Genomic DNA, 18,007 nt, shown 5'->3' on the forward strand with positions numbered 1-18,007 from the left:
GTGACTTTGATATCTTTTATTAGACCAACCCAAATAGTTGGAGAATAGTTATTAAGCAAGCTTTCGGGTTCAAAAACCCTTCATCAGGCTAAGGAAGTTTCTCTCTCTCTGTCACTCTCTCTGACACACACACACACACACACACACACACACACACACAGAGTGTTTCATTTAAATTGCAGGAAAATGTGGATTTGGGGTTACTTTTTTTAAAATCGAAAATTGGGGATTCTTTTAAATCAAATAAAGCCGGGATCCCTGCTCATCAGGCCCTTTGAGCTAGATGAGTGGTGCAGGGCCAATTCACTGCTGGATCCAGTGCATGGGACTTCGGCTGCAGGTACTGCATGCCACACACAAGCCAAGGGCGAGTGCACATTGCCTGTGAGAGTCAAAGACCCGTGGGTAGCACCCCAGGCCGTATCTCTGATCCCCCTGAGGTAGGAGATAAAGCATAATGAAAGATCACAGAGCAATCGGACATTACTAAGTACCATAACTGTTTAGTTCTGGATTTTTGTAGTCCTTCCTGAGGTGTAAAATATTTGTGAAGAAGATGCAGTCTGGGTTTTTTGGGGGGGAGGGGGCGGGGGGTTTACAATCTGTAGAGATATCTTTTATTAGACCAACAATATTTTTGCCAAAAAGAGTCTTTAATTGCAAGCTTTCAGGTGCAAACACCCTCCATCAGGCATTGGAGAAAAGATCGTAAAAGTTCTCCTGGGTAGAAAGGAAAGCTTATATTTCATAGGATTTCCCAGAGGAGGCACTAGATGGAAAACTCCTCCAGGCAGGCGGTTCATAGCTGGCATGGAGCCTCTCTCCTCCTGGGAGGAGCTGTGATGATGATGATAATTTGAGGGAGTTTGGACTAATGGAAACACATTTCAGATGCAGCTTGTCTCCTGTCTTCTTTTGTTCTGCTTGCTGAGAAGGGTGGATGGGAAACTTAGTTCTCAGCCACCCACTTGGTGGAGTTTGCCTTGCTACCTAACTGAAGTGGGGTTCGTTATCCTGGAGGAGCATGGTACCCGAATTAAGCAGCAAGGCCTGTCCTCTGCGACGGCCGGGGTCGCTTTTAAAGTCGGCGCCGCTGGCAAACTGCCCCCGCCTGCCCCTTCGGCCAAGTGACTGCCGGCATCCCCAGATGTAAAAAGCCTCCCCTGGAGCGTCCTGTCACGTTTGACTTCCCGGGCCGCAGCAGAGGATTTGCTAATGGGCCCGTTTCAAACGGGGGGCGCTCAAACGGAGAGGCCTGATGTAGCTCCTAGCCGCGGGGACCCCGGTGCAGCTGGCAGGGCTCCCCAGGGCTGGGGGGGACCCGGGAAGGGGCGCGGGGCCCCCGGCTCCCTCGGGCGGGCAGCAGCGAGCACCGAGGCAGCCTTTGGAGCCTGCAGCTGCCGGGGTGCGCGCGGGCCGGCGGCGGAGGCGGGAGGCTGCAGCCCGCCCGGCCGCCCACCGACCGCAGCCGGGGCCCGCGCTCTGCCGGCCGCAGCCTCCCCCGCCCGGGCCCCCAGCGGGACCCTCGCGGCCGGCCGGGGCGCGGGGAGAGGCGCGGCAGCAGCGCCGCCGCCTCGGCCGCCTCCTCCCGCCTCCCCGCGCTCGGCCCGCCCGCCGCCGCCGCCGCCGCGCGATGCAGCTGCAGGGGAGGGAGAGGAAACCCACCGCCCTCGCCCGGCGCCCGCCTTTGTAGCCGCCCGGCCCGGCCCGGCCCGGCGCGCCGTCCTGCAGCCGCCCGCCGCCCGCAGCGTCTCAGCCCCGGCCCGGCCCGAGCCCATGGAGGCGGACGGTGAGTGCGAGCATCCCGCAGCCGGCCCCGGCCCCGGCCCCCACGCGCCGGCAGCGGCGGTGCCCCAGGGCTCCGGGTCCGGCCCGAGGGGAGCGCGGCGGGCACAGGCGCCCCGGCCCCGGCCCCGGCCCCGGCCCGGCACAGCGGGGCTCCCCGCCGCCAGCCGCGCCCCTCGGGGCAGGCGGGCTCCGCGGCGCTGGGGAGCGGGAGCGGGGGCCGGGGCTGGGGCCGGCGGCGCGGAGGGGACCGGGCGCTTGGGCTTTCGGCGCCTTTCAAAAGGGTCGGAGCAGCCCGGGGGGAGCGAAGAGCCCTTCGGGACGGGAGTCAGCTCAGCCTCCCCTCCTCCTCCTCGTCTCAGGGCCCCGAGACTCCAGCCTTTTCGTGTCTGACAGCCCTGACCAGATCGGCCTTTTTCGGGGGTAAATATAGTGCTGATCTGCGTAAATATATTTTAGGTCTTTCCACAACCACATAAAACCATCCGGTCACATACTTCATGAGTAAGGCCACTGCTACCACACGCCTCCAATTCATTTCCTCTGCGCTGGTTCGAGCTACTAAGCAAAATCCATATTTAGGCACTTAAGAAAAGCCAAGACTTTTTTTTTTATTCTCTCCCCCCCACCCCCAATCCCTTATTATTTTTTTATTTTTTTATACCTACTGGAGCTGTTAGTGCTTGTAATGTAAACCATTTCTAGCTTGCAAATTGAAAACCTCTGAGCCATTCTGGTCTCTTGCATCTAGCTGGCTGCCTTGCCTCGGCTGTACATTCTCATGTGCAAGGGGGGAAAAAAACCTTATGAGATTCATGTTTAGAAAATTGGCTGCATGCATCGTAACTGCTTTTTTAAACCTCAGTACCGAAGTCACATTTTCCATTTGAAATACTAGGAGTTGTTAAACTTTATTAAAGGGGGAGGTATACGCTTGCTTTGAACTTGGCCTACCAAATTTAAGTTTTTACCAAACACGCTAGACTCTAAACCCAAGTGAAGATCTCCAGTGTCTAAACATGTTCAGCACACTAGCGCTATGCTATTTGCAGGAAATGGTTAAAGAACCTGGAAGTTTCTTATATGCTATAAGAAAGTGATGGTGTTTGCTGTGACTTTTCATCATAGAGAAGTAGGGGTGAAAGGGACTTCCGGAGGTCATCTACTCTAGCACCCTGCCTGAGGCAGGATCAGCCCCATGCAGACCATCCCACACAAAATCTTCTTTAACCTATTACTGAGACTACACAGTCTTGCATCTACAAGGCATAGGTAGCGCCCTAACCTAACATCTTCCAAGCACATGGAGAGACATGCAAAATGTATATAGTGACAGATATCTTAGACATGTAAAAACACTGTATAAACATAAATTAACAAATCTCTAATAACTTTGGTTAATCTAGACCAGTGGTGTTCAACCTCTGGCCTGTGGCCAGATCCAGCCTGCGGAGTCTTGTCATCTGGTCCATGGGTCTCCCCAGAGGTGTGGAAACTTGCTGGCAGGAGAGTGGTGGTAGCATTAACTGCTGCTCTCCTGCTGCCCAGTTTGCAGACCTGTGAGGACCCCCAGGGGCTGGGATGCACCCATGAGGTTGGTCTAGAGCACAGGGTCACACTATTGCTGGAGCCAGCTGTGTGGGGTACGACCAGTCCATGGCTGGATCCAGGCACGGGGCCATCTGCAGCCAGGTTGCATTGATGGACTGACCTGGGGCACCAACCCCATGCTGAATCTGACCCAGAGGCCAGCCCTGCATTTGGGATCTAGCTTGCAGGACAAGGACCAAATAGGTTGAGCACCACTGATCTAGACCAGTGCATTATGGGTGCAGACAGAAGTGACAATTTTCACCTGATCTGGCCGCAGAAAGCAGTTTATAGCTGTAACCAAAGACAAGAGCACAGCTGCAAACAGCTTCAAAAATGGCTCATCTGGTGAAAATCTGACCCCCTCATTGCATGAGATATCAGATAAAGATATTTCAAGATGTAGCCTCTTCTGTAACCTGCATCTGGGGAGCTCCCAGCCTGTCCCTGTTTTCAGAATGGGAGGGGGAAAGAGAGTGGAGGGAGTTCAGTCTGGGGGGTTTGAAGCCCGCTCCCCCCCAGAGGTGGCATGGAGGGACTCCAATTCACCCACCCAACCCTTCAGCACTGGCTGGGGAGCCCCAAGAACGCGCTCCCTCCACTGCCTTTCCCCCTCCCACTCGGAAAACAGCAGCTGGCAGAGAACCTGGCCGTTACTATGGAAACCTGGCTGCAGGCTCCCAGCCCATTCCCCTCCCCCTGGAACCAACAGTGAACTTCTGTTTGGTCTGGGGTAAGGTTGTAACTCAGAGCACTTGGCAGAATCGCTTATGTTACAGCTGGGAGCTACACTTCTGTCTGAGTAAAATGACACATACAACATCATTCTCGAATAAGCAAATTGGACTTACAAACAAACTCAAAAATACCAAGTGACTACAGTGTGGACAGATGTCTTTCTCTCTGCTACTTGTAAATCTTTAGGTGAATAAAGGTGAGAAAAACATGGTAAAAATCTAATCTAATTCAACAGATTTCTAGGAACGATGCCTTTGTATAATTAGTTCACGTTAATATTTATAAATACAGTTTTGCTAGGGCCCCTTCTTCCCAGTAAAGGTACAGGTTAGATCAGCCCAAGACCATTGCCAAGGGGAGCAGCCTTGCTGGGCTCTCCTTTCCTCTGGTTACTCAGGCCCTGAGTCAGTATAGTATTCAAGTACATAATTAACTTTATGCATCCAATTTGGGTAGTTTTGTTGTTTTTCTCTTTTATCATAAGATACTAGGTCCTTTTCTTAAAGCCCCAACACTTTCACTCTCTTTTTAATGAAAGCTCAATTTGCTTGTGGCTGAATGAGGAAAAAATCTTAAAAATGGCTAGCAAAACCAGAAAGCAAATAAAAAGATCACCAAGTGTATCATTTAACAGTCTCATCCCTTAGCCAGTTTCCTAGTTTTAGGAGCCTGAGTCAAAGATTTTTGAATGCGTGGGTTTGGTAATGTGGGAGTTGTCCATTTCACTTCATGTTTAAAATCAGACCCACACTTCAAGACCTTGCTAAGATTGAATCTGGTATTTTGGGTTCCCTGAGGCCCCTCCATCTCTATCGATATGCAGGCAGGAGTCCACCAGCTTTCTTTTCCAAGGGAAGGATTATAAGATCCCACCTTCTTTGAGAAGGCCCAGAGTGGTGTAGCAGTGGCAGGGAAACATACACCTTCAAGGCTCAAAGCACTTTTATGCCCCTACCCAAGAGCTGAAAATAGTGGAATGGATAATATGCAAGGCGGGTGGGGTTTGGGTGCTGATATGAGCCTGATGCCCCAGAGATGCAGATGTGGGAGAAAATGACAGAAGCAGCATTAAAATCAAACACAAAATTGTGAAAAGTTACACTGATACTTTGATAGTGGGTAACCTGTTCCAGTGTTTTAGCTCCATCCTTGAAGGCTTTCAAAACCCAGCTAGACAAAGCTTTGGCTGGGATGGTCTAGTTTGGGGTGGTCCTGCTTTGAGCTGGGGTTTGGGCTAGATGACCTCCTGTGGTCCCTTCCACCCCTAACCTTCTGTGATTCTATGATTTCCATAGGTGGAAGAAAAGCAGGTTGACCTTGTTACCAAAGTATCTAGGGACAGAGAAGAATGGTTTGTGAATTCTGAATCCAAATTCAGATTTAAAAAGTAATGTTTTTCATGCTTCCTATGCAATGTTTTATCTGTTTACACTGCAAGTTCTCCAGGACAGGTGTTGCAGCTGGGATTTCTGAATTTCTGTGGGATTTGAACACCCAGCTTCCTTAGATGTCTTTGAAAATCCCAGCCTGTGTCTTCCTATGTGTCTGTAGAGTGCAAGCCCAAGAAGCATTGTCTAAGCTAACTTGCTTTTGCCTGAGATCATAATTCTGTCAACCAATATGTACTTAATAATATTTAATATGTTGCTGGAAAAAATATAAAATGACTTCTACTTTTCAAAACTAGCAATAATGTTCTGTCTAGGGCAGAAGATTTCTATGTCAAGTTGCCATTGGGAATGGATTATTACAACCCTGTTACAAACCCATAAAACAAACTTTTATTATAGCAGTACAGAGAGATTTTCAGCCATATTGATACAGACGTGGCCACTCTACTTGATTTGTCAATGTGGTTTGAACTGAGCTAGTTCATATAAAAACAGAAAGGATAAGGAAGCATACATATCAGACTGTGAGCACTAACATTTTGTTTTTAATTTGATAATACATTTTTCCCATGAAAGCAAATCTACATTTCTTAATCTTTTTTGAGTAAAGTGTATTAGTTCTCCATATTACATTGCAAACATAAAGTTAATCATACATTATACACCAAGAAATTAGTAAAAATATCACACATTAGTTACAGTAAGTTGCCATTAAAAACCAAGTTTTAATATATGTGTTTTTCTACGCAGTAAATCTGTGTTGTAAGAGTTTTACAATAGCTGGCTTCTTGAACAAAAAGAGTAAGTTTTATTTCCAGTAAGCATTTATGTGCTGTAGTAATATGTAACAGGCTCTGAATACGTTGTATAAAAAAAAGGGGATTTGTTACATTTTTATTGCTAAGTATATTGGGTGTTCATAGCACTACCTTATTGATATTGTAATAGTGGGTTTGACAGAGGAACAACTATACACTTGTAATCTTATTTCACCTTCATGGGAAAATTAATGTTCCACTAAAGATGCTTTCTTAGTTTGTTTACAATTATTGCAACGTGATGACTAATGATACAACTTGCAAAACACTGTTTTTAGTCCATGGTGTCTAAAATACACAAAATAATGGTATAAAGCAGAAAATGGTTATTTTCCATTTTACTGGTTTGGAAACTTGAGGCAGAGAGGTTTAAAGTACCTTCCCAAGTTCACAGAGAGAGTCAGCATTTGAGTTATGAGGAGAATTCTAGTTTTCTAGTCTCTATTAATAAGTACTACTACTTAATAGCACCTTGTGGGTATGGACACATGGAACAATTGAACTGTTCCCAAATGTCACTGACTAGGAACTGGTTCACAGTTGTCTCGTGCCACATCTACACATTAGGGCTGTGTGAAGCTTCGGTTCCTGATTCGTTTCGGCAGAGATTTGGCCTGATTCAGTGGCTGAATCCTCAAATCTGAATCGAATCAGAGGATCCTTTAATTTCTCCAAATTGAATCGGAAATGTTCAGCAATTCGGACATAGACACAGCTTTAAAAGTTTTTTCTATGTACCTCTAGGTACCAGGTGGCTCGCGAATGCTGTGATGCTGAGGCGCATGGAATGTCCCACAGAAGTGCGGGGGGCTCCGCAGCGCACTCAGCAGCAGACCTGGAAGTGGACCAGAAGCACTTCTGATCCACTTCTGGGTACACCGGGGAGAGCACAGGGCCCCGTGCCCTGGCTCGACAACTGGTGACTTCTGGGTCTGGGGGGGGCCACCGGGGTCCTCCCGTGGCTGATTGTGGAGCCGAGGGGGCCCCCAGTGCACTTCCTGGAAGTGGACCTGGAAATGGACTGGAAATACTTCCAGTTCACTTCTGGGTTCGCCACCAAGCATGCAGGGGGCCCCCCATGCTCCTGTGGGATGCTCCATCTGCCCTAGCATCACAGTATTCACAAGCTGTGCCTGGTACCTCAAGGGATGTAGAAAAAACATTTAATCTGCGTCTATGATTGAATCACTGATTCTCTGAATCAGCGTCCAATTTTCAGATTCATCCGAATCGAATCAGGGACAGTGATCTGAATCAATTAATTGAATCACTGTCCCCGATTTGGGCCGAATCCAAATGTGAATCGAATAGGGCCTGTTTCACGCACCCTTAGTCCACATGCCACATGGCCTAGCATTCCAGGTGGGACTTTTAGCTGCTGAAGGCCAACACCAGGGCTAAGTACAGACAGTCAGAAAGCCCGAGGTTGAATCAGTTCAGTCTTCACAGGTTAGGCTAAACTGCATAGATTGAACCAATAAGCAAGTGAACAGACATTCACTTTTGATTCTGGGAAAATGCAGCCACATCTCTGCAGTGGCCCAGGCTAGAAGTGGGGAGTGTTAGAGCATGCTTCCCTGCTCAGCTGGAATAGACAGTTTGGGCCAAGGCTCACCTGCCCACCCTACGAGGGGGAGTTTGCGGGGGAGGTGCAAAGCATTCCGGGATGCTGAGGGACTGAGAGTTAACTTGAAGCTGGAGGCGATGTGGAACAGAAGTTCAATAAACTGATTTAACCTAAATCAGTTAAATCCAATACTACATCCATCCAGGTTTATCTTAAACAGGTTTTGGCTATTTTGAAAGCAGTTTATGTGTACTGAACTTCTGTTGTGCTACAGATTTGAACTGGTTTCTGATCACTTATACTGGTTTATGTGTAATTTCTGTGAATACCCAGCCCAGTAAACCTTGCAGTGGGTAAGTTAGGGGGAGTGCTTGCACCTCACTCTTTGAAGGTGTTAGGGTTAGCCTTGACCCATTCTCTTGGGTTCCCAGGGACTGGAATGGGGTGTGATTAGAGTTTGCAGTTGAGTAAAGAATGAGGACACAGCTGAATGTTGCATAGATTTTACTGAACAAGAAGTGCAAGGGGATCATTGATAAAAAGTGCCAGAGACATGTCACAGCATCAGAACATTGATTCAGTTTGCAAATGGTTCCAAAGAGTACTTAGTTTTTCAAGTACACTTTTGAACCATTCCAGGTAGCCTTAAACCAGTTTAACAGGCATGCATATCTGTCTGCTTCAGATCTAAACTTGATTTAAACTGGTCTCAAGTGTTACATGTGTCCATATCCAGCATAAACAGTACTTCACATTCATAGATGTAAAAGTGCTTTACAAAAGTGGATGCATAATACCTGCCTCATTTGAAAATGAGGTAGAGAGGTTGTGCACGTTTCTCAAGACTAGACTTTTGAGTTTGTGACAGATCCGGCAGTCAGGCCCCCTGGCAGGGCTAGGCCTCCTCATTAGCAGCCTATAACCTGGACCATGCCCTGTGCACTGGGGCAGGCTGATTATTTTAAAGTGTAAAAATAATTACATTTTTAAGAGTTCACCAACATATAGCATGGTAACATTGCAGAGGCCTTTGCTTCCTTGAAACCTCTTACTCTTTAATTAAGTTTAATTTATCCATATGCTGAAAGTGCTCAAGGATGCCAATGCCCTCTCCCAGGTCTACAGGTGTCAGGAAGAATAATGGGAATACATAGAGAGAGAGAGAGGTCTAAGCTAGCCCAGTTCTTCCATTTTTTGATATCCACTGGTGTATGCTGCCCACATTTCAGTATCCTCTAGCACTCCCCACCTTTTCTCAGCATTTTCTTTAGGATCCAAAACACATGCCTACCCAGCATCCCCACCCTGTCAAAAACTGCTGTACAGTTCTTACCTTGTCCCACCACAAAGTTGGAAATATGCATCCACAAAAGAGTACATGGCACAACCAAAGAGTTTTAGGACTTGGATGTCCTGGTGAGAAACTACAGTTTGGAGGTCACGGGTGGAGAAAGTTTGAAGGCCTCTGCATTCGTGTAGTGGCAGTTTAGATGCATTGGGATTGTACATAAAGGAGAGGGTGAGTATAGTTAGACTTGTAATGTATACATTGTAGTGCTTCATAGGCTTTGACATGCTTTTCAGGTGTTTTCCCTGTTCCCAAGCTCACTGTCAGCAGGTTCCCTTGTACTGAAGTACTACTTTATCTTAATACTAAGAAAGCACTAAGCCACCAACTAACAGGGACTATGCAGAAATGTTAACACATGATACACCTGTCTGCAGCATTAAGTAGAGAAAAAATCTTATTTCCTGGTTTTCTTTCTTCCATTGTGTGCATCTGTGGAGTGAAGGCTACTGGGAAAGAATGACTGAAAATGAATGGAAGTTTCTTAAGTTTCTGCAAACATCTCAAGCTGTATTCATTTGTTGTTCTTACTGTATGAACTGCAGTGCTGTGACAAATGCCAGAGATACATATTAAAGAGTTAGTTTCTTCATTAACAGCATAATTAAAGTACATTACAACTCTGGTCTGATATCACTACTGTCACCAAATGCTTTTTTCCTCTTTTTCTTAGTGTCACTGACTTCTATTGCTATTTGGTTTTCCTGTAAATGAAACCCATGCTCCTGCGGTTGTCTTTCTGAGACAGTGGTTATGGTAGGCTTAGTACAGGGGTGGGAAAAATATGGCTCACAAGCTGAATTCAGCTTGCCAGTGGATTTTATCTGGCCCACAGTGAGTCCTTCAACCCTGCCTGGCCCAGGTATGGGGGCAGACTAGGCCATGGTGCATGCAGTGGGCCCTATTTCCCCCATGTGTGCAGCAGAGCTGGGGTGGTACAGCAGCTAGACTCCATTTCTTGGCAGCCCTGGTGGTGGCAGCTCCTTCCACTGCTGGCCGGGCACCCCAGCCCGTTCACCCTGCACACAGTGCCGGGGGTGCCAGACAGAGTGAGTGGGCAGGGTCTCCATAGAAACCAGCGCAGGAGCACAGGCAGGGTGTGCTTAGACAGGTGGATAGGATGGGGCTGCGGGTGGGTGGAGAGCAGTGTCTGGGAGCAGGACAGGCAGATGGGGCTGGGGCTGGGTCCAGGACTACAGGGCACGATTGTGGGGCACTGAGTGTGGGGCCAGGACCCAGAGCAGAGCCACAGTCCACTGCCCACACGTCCCAGCAGTGAGTGCTGGTTCTGTGGGCAGGGGCATGCTGGGAACAGATTGCAACTCTGCCCTGGGCCCTGGCCTTGCGCTGTCATCATCCCATGATCCTGGTCCTGCTTGCCCACCCCTCTCCCAGATGCTGCTCCCTGCCTACCCATGGCCCCATCCTGTATACCTGACTGAGCGAGCCCTGCCTGTGCAAGTCCCAAGCTGATTTCCATGAGTACCCTGGGGCTGGGACCATCAGGTGGTGACAGTGCGGGGCAAGGCCCCAGGGCAGAGCCATTTAGGGAGTTTTGGTGAGCTCTTGCAGGTGGGGGTGGGGATGCTGACTCCATCCAATGCGGTGGGGGGGGGGGAGGGGGGCAGGGATTTGCTGACTCAACCCCTAACAACTCACCAAAAACTCCCTAAGTGGTCTTTCAGCCCAAAGAATTGCCTACCCCTGGCTTAGTAGCTCTGACTCACTGGCTTCTAATTTTCCTGCAGTTTTATTTGGCTCCGATTGTGAGAGGAGGATGTATTCAGCATTGAGGAAAATTACTGTTAAGTAAGCACTGCAAACAGTTTTTTTTCCCTTAGATAGCGATGACTTTTTAGAGAATGTTGCATTGTTAGTAGGAAGGATTATAACTTTTTTTTTTTTTTTTAGAATTTAAATTGCACAGACTTCTAAAGTATTTTTAAAAGCATAAGGAGCATCAATTGCTGTTTTGAAGCAAACTCTTCATACTGAGTAAAAAGCTGTCATCAAGCAGCGAATGGAATAATGTACAATTCATACTTTTCAAATCCGTTACTACTTGGAAAAGGCTTTCCTTTTGATGACAGAATCTTCAAGGCGTTAACAGACTGTGGCTGGAAAAGATTACAGGAAGTTCTATTGTAAGAGACAGGGAGCTATTAAACATTTTAGGGCTTCATGAACTTTAATATGAAAATGAATAATTAGATACTTCAAATTATATTTCAAGACGCATCTCATTTTTTTCTCTTTTTAAACACTTAATTCATTAAGTTCGGGCATGTCTTCATAGATTGCTTTGATGCATTCTCTTAGAAATGATTTGGATAGATGACTATTCTGTGCAAAGTGTATTTTATGTTGGAGTGCAAGCGGAATGAATATAGCATTTATAAAGTGCTTTGAAAACAGGAAAATGGTAAGCACTTGATAAAGATGTTCCGAAGCTGAACCAGTGTGCAGTGCACTGAAGGGTAATTGCCTCTACCACTGATATTACAGGAGAGCCATTATATTTTATCCGATCTACTTTCCCCTGCGGAAAGATCTGTAACTTCTGCAGATGGATCTGTGGCTCAAGGATTGGACTCTTGAGGTCACCTCAAGACCATCAATGAGCTGTAGTAGAGATCATCTTCAAATCAAAGGATTACTGCTACCAAACGCTGCTCAGAATGAGAGGAACTGCAGGTTTAGTCATTTGGTATATCTGCTTGACTAAAAAGCCAGTAGTATGAAGCTACCATCTGTGGGATTGTGACTGAATGCCTCTAAGTCATAATCCCCTCTAAATATAACAATACTCCAGTGCCGTGGAGTGTTGGTTGGTCCCAGACAGAGATGACTGTAGGGGGGTGCAGGCCCCAGGGCAAATCAGCCTGTGTGAGTCCCCTTTAACACTGCAAGAGACAGGGCTGCGGCCACTCCGCCTAGCTCCTGCCCAGCTCCGCAGGGCCCCCCAAAACACAGGGCCCAGGGCAGTTGCCCCAATTTCTTCCCCACCCCCCACAAAGGATGGCCCTAATCTCAGATATTTGGTCACCCCCCATGAGGGGGTAGGCAGAGCTCTTTCTTTTGGGACCAAAGCACAGACAGAAGAGAGCCACCTCTCACTGCATGTTCATGGGGAACCTGGTGCTAAATCATTAGATGACCCAAGTCTGGGTCCGGGCTTTTTATGTAGCACAGTAGCTACCTCACTGCAATTTATTAAAAGTCAGCCCTTGACACAAGCTTTTATTCCTGCCTGGAGCAGGGGCTGGACTGGATGACCTTATGAGGTCCCTTTCAGCCCTACTTTCCTGTGATACATTTGCAGCTGGGTTATCTGGGAAAGGCCTTTACCACGAGTAAAGGCCATCCTGTGCCATTAATGCATGGAGTGAAAATCTGTTAATCTAAGACTAGGATTTAAGGAATTTGCTTCCAGCAACAGACCCAATCGGAAGCCTAAATTGTTTCCTGGCTTTAAAGTATTTTAGGTACAAAATTAAAGCACACGAAATGCAGATCTTTATAAGTCAGCAGACATAAAGATCAAGATTTTCAAAGGCTGATGAAACCCTTCTTGAGGCATTTGGCTGAACATCTGCATCTGAAAACCAGGAAGTTACCTAAGTAAAGTGAAGCCCTTTGGGGATTGCTTAGTACTTGGGACTTCTGGAAATCAGGCAAGTGTCTAAATATGGATGTATATAAGAAATTAACTTTAGATTTATATTTTTTGGAAATTTAGCCTGTATTTACTTTTCTTTTTGTGCTTTCAGACTAAGCACAAATTGTTTCATAGTAATTATGTCCTGAACAAACATTTACCTTAATGAGGTTCTTGCTAATTTAGTAATGAGGTGGGGTATTGAGGTAGGAATGAGCTAGAAATTACTGTACTGAACAACAGGGTGTTGGTGGTCAGTTGGATTGCACAATACTTAAATCTACTCAACCCTCCTTTTAAGAGGAGGCCTCTGTAGAAGTTTCTAGACATGAGTGTAACAGTTTTAGTTGTGATAATTTTTTCAGCTTCCTGGGTTCATCTGCTGAAGTGTCCTTGCATAACTACTTCAGCAGTAAAATAAGTGTACCAGGACTGTTGAATTACCTGCTCTGTGGTCCTCAAATACTGTTATTCCCCAGCTGCTAGATGTCTAGAGGACAACAGCATCCTAGATGGACCTTTTGGAAAATTTGAGAAGTATCCTGTGAGACATCTTAATGGACCCCACACCATGATGGAGCTGAACAATAGTGTAGAGAAGAGCTATCCAATTTATTTGGCTTTGTGGTCTGAATCCAGATTGCAGGGCTTCTTGCAGGCCAGATGACCCCCCTCTGGTGGCAGGACAGTGGCTTGTCAGTGTGGCTGGCAGCACTGTTGTGTTGGTGTGGCTCTGCAATCCAGGGGGTGAACATTGCCACCTCTTTTCCCCTGCCACCAGTTTGAGTGACCAGCAGTAACTGAAGCCCGTGAACTTGGCTGTGGGCAGGGGAGTGCAGGGGCAAGCAGCACCGTGGTTCACCCCTGGATTCTGAAGCCACGCTAATACCGTAGCTCTGGCGGCCATGCTGACAAGCCTTGTGAGTCATAACTTAACACCTTGAAGGCTGCATGCAACCCAGGGGCCACCAGTTGGACAACCTTGGTGTAGAGAGTACCATCTTCCAAACTTCTTGATAATAAGGCCTTTGGTCTCAGTTTTTGGGGTAGATTTCTACCCGTTGGCTGGTTTGCCAGTGCCATAGCTGTAGATATCACCATCACGAAACTGACCTTGAATATATTAGAATAAGGACAATGGGCCAAATGCTTAGCTGGTGTAAACTCCACTGGCTGAAACCAATGCATGAAACATGGGAAAAACTGGCCTTGTTGAAACCAAAGGGAGTTTTACTGTTGACTTCAGTAAGCACTGGATTTTATCCTTTGTACATATAGCCAGTGAACTTCTTACACGCAATTTATACTGACTGAAGTCCGGGGTCACTGAGTTGAGACAGACTGCAAAAATGTCTGCACTTGATTTTCCATTACCGTTTTGCATTCAAGTAACAAATAAGTTTGCCTAATTAAAAAAAAAATGTATTTGTTTTTCTTTCTCTCCTGTCAGCTATCAGAGAAACTAGGATTATGAGGAGGGTGGACTAGCCAAGAGGAAAATTTCAGCCTTTCCAATTTCCTGTTCTAGGCAGGTATGCCACCTTCATGAAACACTCCCCACTGATTAAAGTAATTGTTGACTTGAAGTTTTCCATGGAGTCTCTAACAGTGCTGCCTGCTGAGCTGTTCTGTATCTCCCTGTTTCTAATTGCAATTGAAATCCTTTTAACTCTTTTCCTAAACAGCAGATATGCACAAAGCTACTTAGAAAATGATAAACACCTATCTTTATAGTTCTTTCAAAGGCAAAACAGGCAAAAATGTTATTGCCTTGTTTTTCTACCTTAATAAATAAACTATATCATTCAGACAACGTTGATTTACTTGAATTTAAAATACTAATGGCAGACTTCCTTACATACAGAAAACAATCCTGAAGTGTCTCTTGTTCTAGGTTCTGATACTACAAAGAATTATGAATGTGTCTGCTGAACTATATATATATATATATATATATATATATAGTTCCACCAAATTCATTAAGATTGTTCAAAGTTCGCTAGAGGGTAGGTCTTTCAGTATCAGGGCCCTGAAGTTAATTTTTTAGTATGCTGGGTATAAATTTGAATGAAAAGATGCCAAGCTAGAATTTAGGAGTTCCATAAGCTCCCTGTTTTGCCAACAAGCCCAAAGTGTAATCAAAGCACCCCAGAGTGCACACACCCATATGTTTGCAGTTGCTTGAATCACTAAGCAAGTCCCAAATACAGCAACTTGATTGTGATGACTGACCAGCTGAAGTAGCTGTTTCATCAGCAGGGATCCAGGTTTTCTGTTTCCCATGGAAAAATGCTGATTTTCTCTCTTCAGGGATTTTCCACTTTAAATGAGGAAAAAACCCAGGAAACAGTGGGTTTCCCTTTGCAGGCTGGCAGAGGTTTAGACTGCAAGGGGCTGCTTGGGGCTGGTGGGAGCGAGAGAAAGCAATCACAGGCAGGGGGTGCCATATGCATGTGAACCCACCCCTTCTTCCCCACACACCGGGGGGCTGGGGGCAGGGGACAGCAGATTAGGAGTGTGGGGTACCAGCAAGGCTGGGGGACTGCAGGTTGGGAGTGAGGGGCCCTGGCAGGGCTAGAGGGCTCTGGGTTGGGCGTGACGGGCACCAGCAGGGCTGTGGGGGGTTGAGGGGCTGTGGGTTAGGAGTGAGAGGCAACGGCATAGACAGGGGCAGGGCATCAGCATATCAGGGCTGCTCAACACCACAAAGCAAGGGGGGGAGGGGGCGGGAGGACAGCTGCAGTTGGACCTGGTGAGAGAAGGGGGCAGGGGTAGCTCTGATTTTCCATGATTAAAAAGAAAAAAACAAAATCAAATGCCAAAATATATAGGTATTTAGAATTTATTTTATTATGACTGAGGCACTGGTAGGCTTCCAAACGGCTTTAAAATTATAAATATATCAATAAAACATTGTGTTCAACTGATGCCTTTATATATAGTGATGTTTCATTTTAATTACGGAAAAATGTGGATTTGGGGTTTTTTAATCAGAGAATTTTGGATTTTTAACTGAGAAAACCAGGATCCTCAGTCATCAGGCATGTGGTACAGTACAGGCACTTCTCTTTACTCATTTGCAGGGGCAATACATTCTTGTTGTTTTTTAGATTGTCCAAGTGCTATGTTATTTTTAATGTTAATTTTATGCTGTGACAGATAAGTTGAGGAAACATCAAGGAATTACTACTTGCACATACGGTGAGGAATAAAGGAATTGCCACATCAGGAAGCTCCAAAGCAGGCAGATATGGGACAGTGTGGCCCAAAAGAAAATTCTATCCAGGTTTCCTTAAAGGTTGGCTTAAGTCCCTTTTCTTCAAAGAACCCAAAGATGTAATCCTTCCTCTAGTAAAGTCAATGGGAATTTTGCTATCAACTTCAGTAGCACTAGGATTTCACTTTTGATTTTTTTGGAAATCATCTCTGCTGGAACACTGGCTGTTCTTGTTGTCCATATAAATGTGCAGTCATCCTTTCAGTCGTGTAAACATATAGTTTTTTGTGTCAATGAGTTCTACTGGCTAGGCGTTCATGGTAGGGAAATAAAACAGTCTTGTTGCTTCTGCCCTTGTAGATTGTAGTAGTGTGTAGACTGAATGAAAGCTACTCTTATTTTATTCCGTAAGCACTTCAAAATTTGATCTCTCTATCTTTTGAAAATGAGCCCTATGGGCTTTTCCCCAGCTGCCAGGCAGCTTGGCATGAATCTGGTATGGTGAACATGAGTTCGAGTCCATTTTTTCAAAGGAATGGGAAACCCACAGACAAATTGCTTCTGACTGCACTATAGTGGGCATTGTTAGAGCCTTATGTTCTCCACATACTTTATAACATGGAGTAATCCTATTCCCAGTGAGTGCTCAAACACCTGTTCAAATATAGCCTGTTTAGCTGGCATCTGAAAGTGCCTTTGAGAGCACTCTTTTCTCCTCCACTTAGTGCTGAATTTATAGTATATCCCAGGATATAGTGGGAACAGCTGATGGCAATAGTTTCACTCCTGAAAAGCCACGTATATCCTTTGACGGTACTGTGACGTGGCGAGTACAGGTTGCCACTATAATAAGCCTGCCCAGGCCCTAGACAGAGGTGTACAAGTCCTATTCTAACATCTTCTGCCTGCTCTGCCATGGGTCTACAATGCTGGAGCAGGAAGAAAAAGATGTTAGAGTCTCAGTGGCTGTGAAGGTGGATGAAGGCTGCAGCGGAACAAGATCTCCAGTTGTTTTGGCCTCCTTGTCATTGCATTAAGGTCCAGTTCTGTCAAGAACCATGTAGAAGTTAATGTGCAGCAGTTTCTCCATGATAAAAGAAATCATCTACAGGTGTCTTACATGAAAATGAACTGACAGAAACAGTGTGTCACAGACTAAACTAAGAATCTGGAGCCACCAACCCCACATGCAAACAAGTGTCCAAGTTGCAACAGAATCTGTCAGTCCTGGATCGGCCTCATCAGCCATCTTCGGACCCAAAGATAAGGCAGTTGTGGAAGACAGTCATCCTCAACCATGAGGGATTGTCGAAAAGTAAGAATATAAAGGTTCTTGAATGCAGAATTACAGGGAGGTATAAAGGTTCTTAAAGGTTCTACCCAGGCTTCTTACATGCAGAATTACAGGGAGCCTATGGTCAAGAGTGTAGGTGTCCTGCAATCACAATACCTACTCTAATGCCTGGTACAGTGCTGTGGGTGGATATGGTGCTTCAAGCATAAATCTTGGGGAATGGAGTGTCTCATTCAGGGTGAGTCTAAAATGAGAATGAATCAGAGTAACAGCTAAGCATGGCTCTTTGTTCAGGCCACCCACTATCTGCTACATCTGGTCTCCAGTTAGTCTTAGTCAAGCCACAAAAATGGAGCACCAGAGACAGCTTTGAACGTCCTTATTTATACCAGTTGTGTTGACTACTGAAGTTAAGGTCTGCACACTTTTTGAACTGTAACATGATCACTTCCTGAGAACAATCATTAATAACATTTTCTTCCAGTGAAAATTCCTAATAGGTTTATGATATTTACAGTTCAAAGCTGCATGTTCAGATTCTGGAAAGGGCTTGTTTAGTAGAACATGCTTATATCATGGAAAAACCTAGTTCCAGTAACTT

At 46.0% G+C, this 18,007-nt stretch overlaps 1 protein-coding gene across 1 annotated transcript in view; it reads left to right on the forward strand.

The window, feature by feature from the left end:
• The first annotated feature begins 1,514 nt into the window (after positions 1–1,514).
• FGD3 (FYVE, RhoGEF and PH domain containing 3) overlaps positions 1,515–18,007 on the forward strand; it is a 225,214-nt gene continuing 208,721 nt past the window's right edge. Inside the window, exon 1 of the mRNA XM_059716171.1 lies at positions 1,515–1,789. Within this exon, the coding sequence (XP_059572154.1) occupies positions 1,777–1,789 (13 nt within the window). The 5' untranslated portion in view covers positions 1,515–1,776. The remainder of the gene's footprint in view (positions 1,790–18,007) is intronic.

This window comes from Alligator mississippiensis, chromosome 12 (assembly GCF_030867095.1).
Source record: "Alligator mississippiensis isolate rAllMis1 chromosome 12, rAllMis1, whole genome shotgun sequence".
Lineage (NCBI taxonomy): Eukaryota > Metazoa > Chordata > Crocodylia > Alligatoridae > Alligator > Alligator mississippiensis.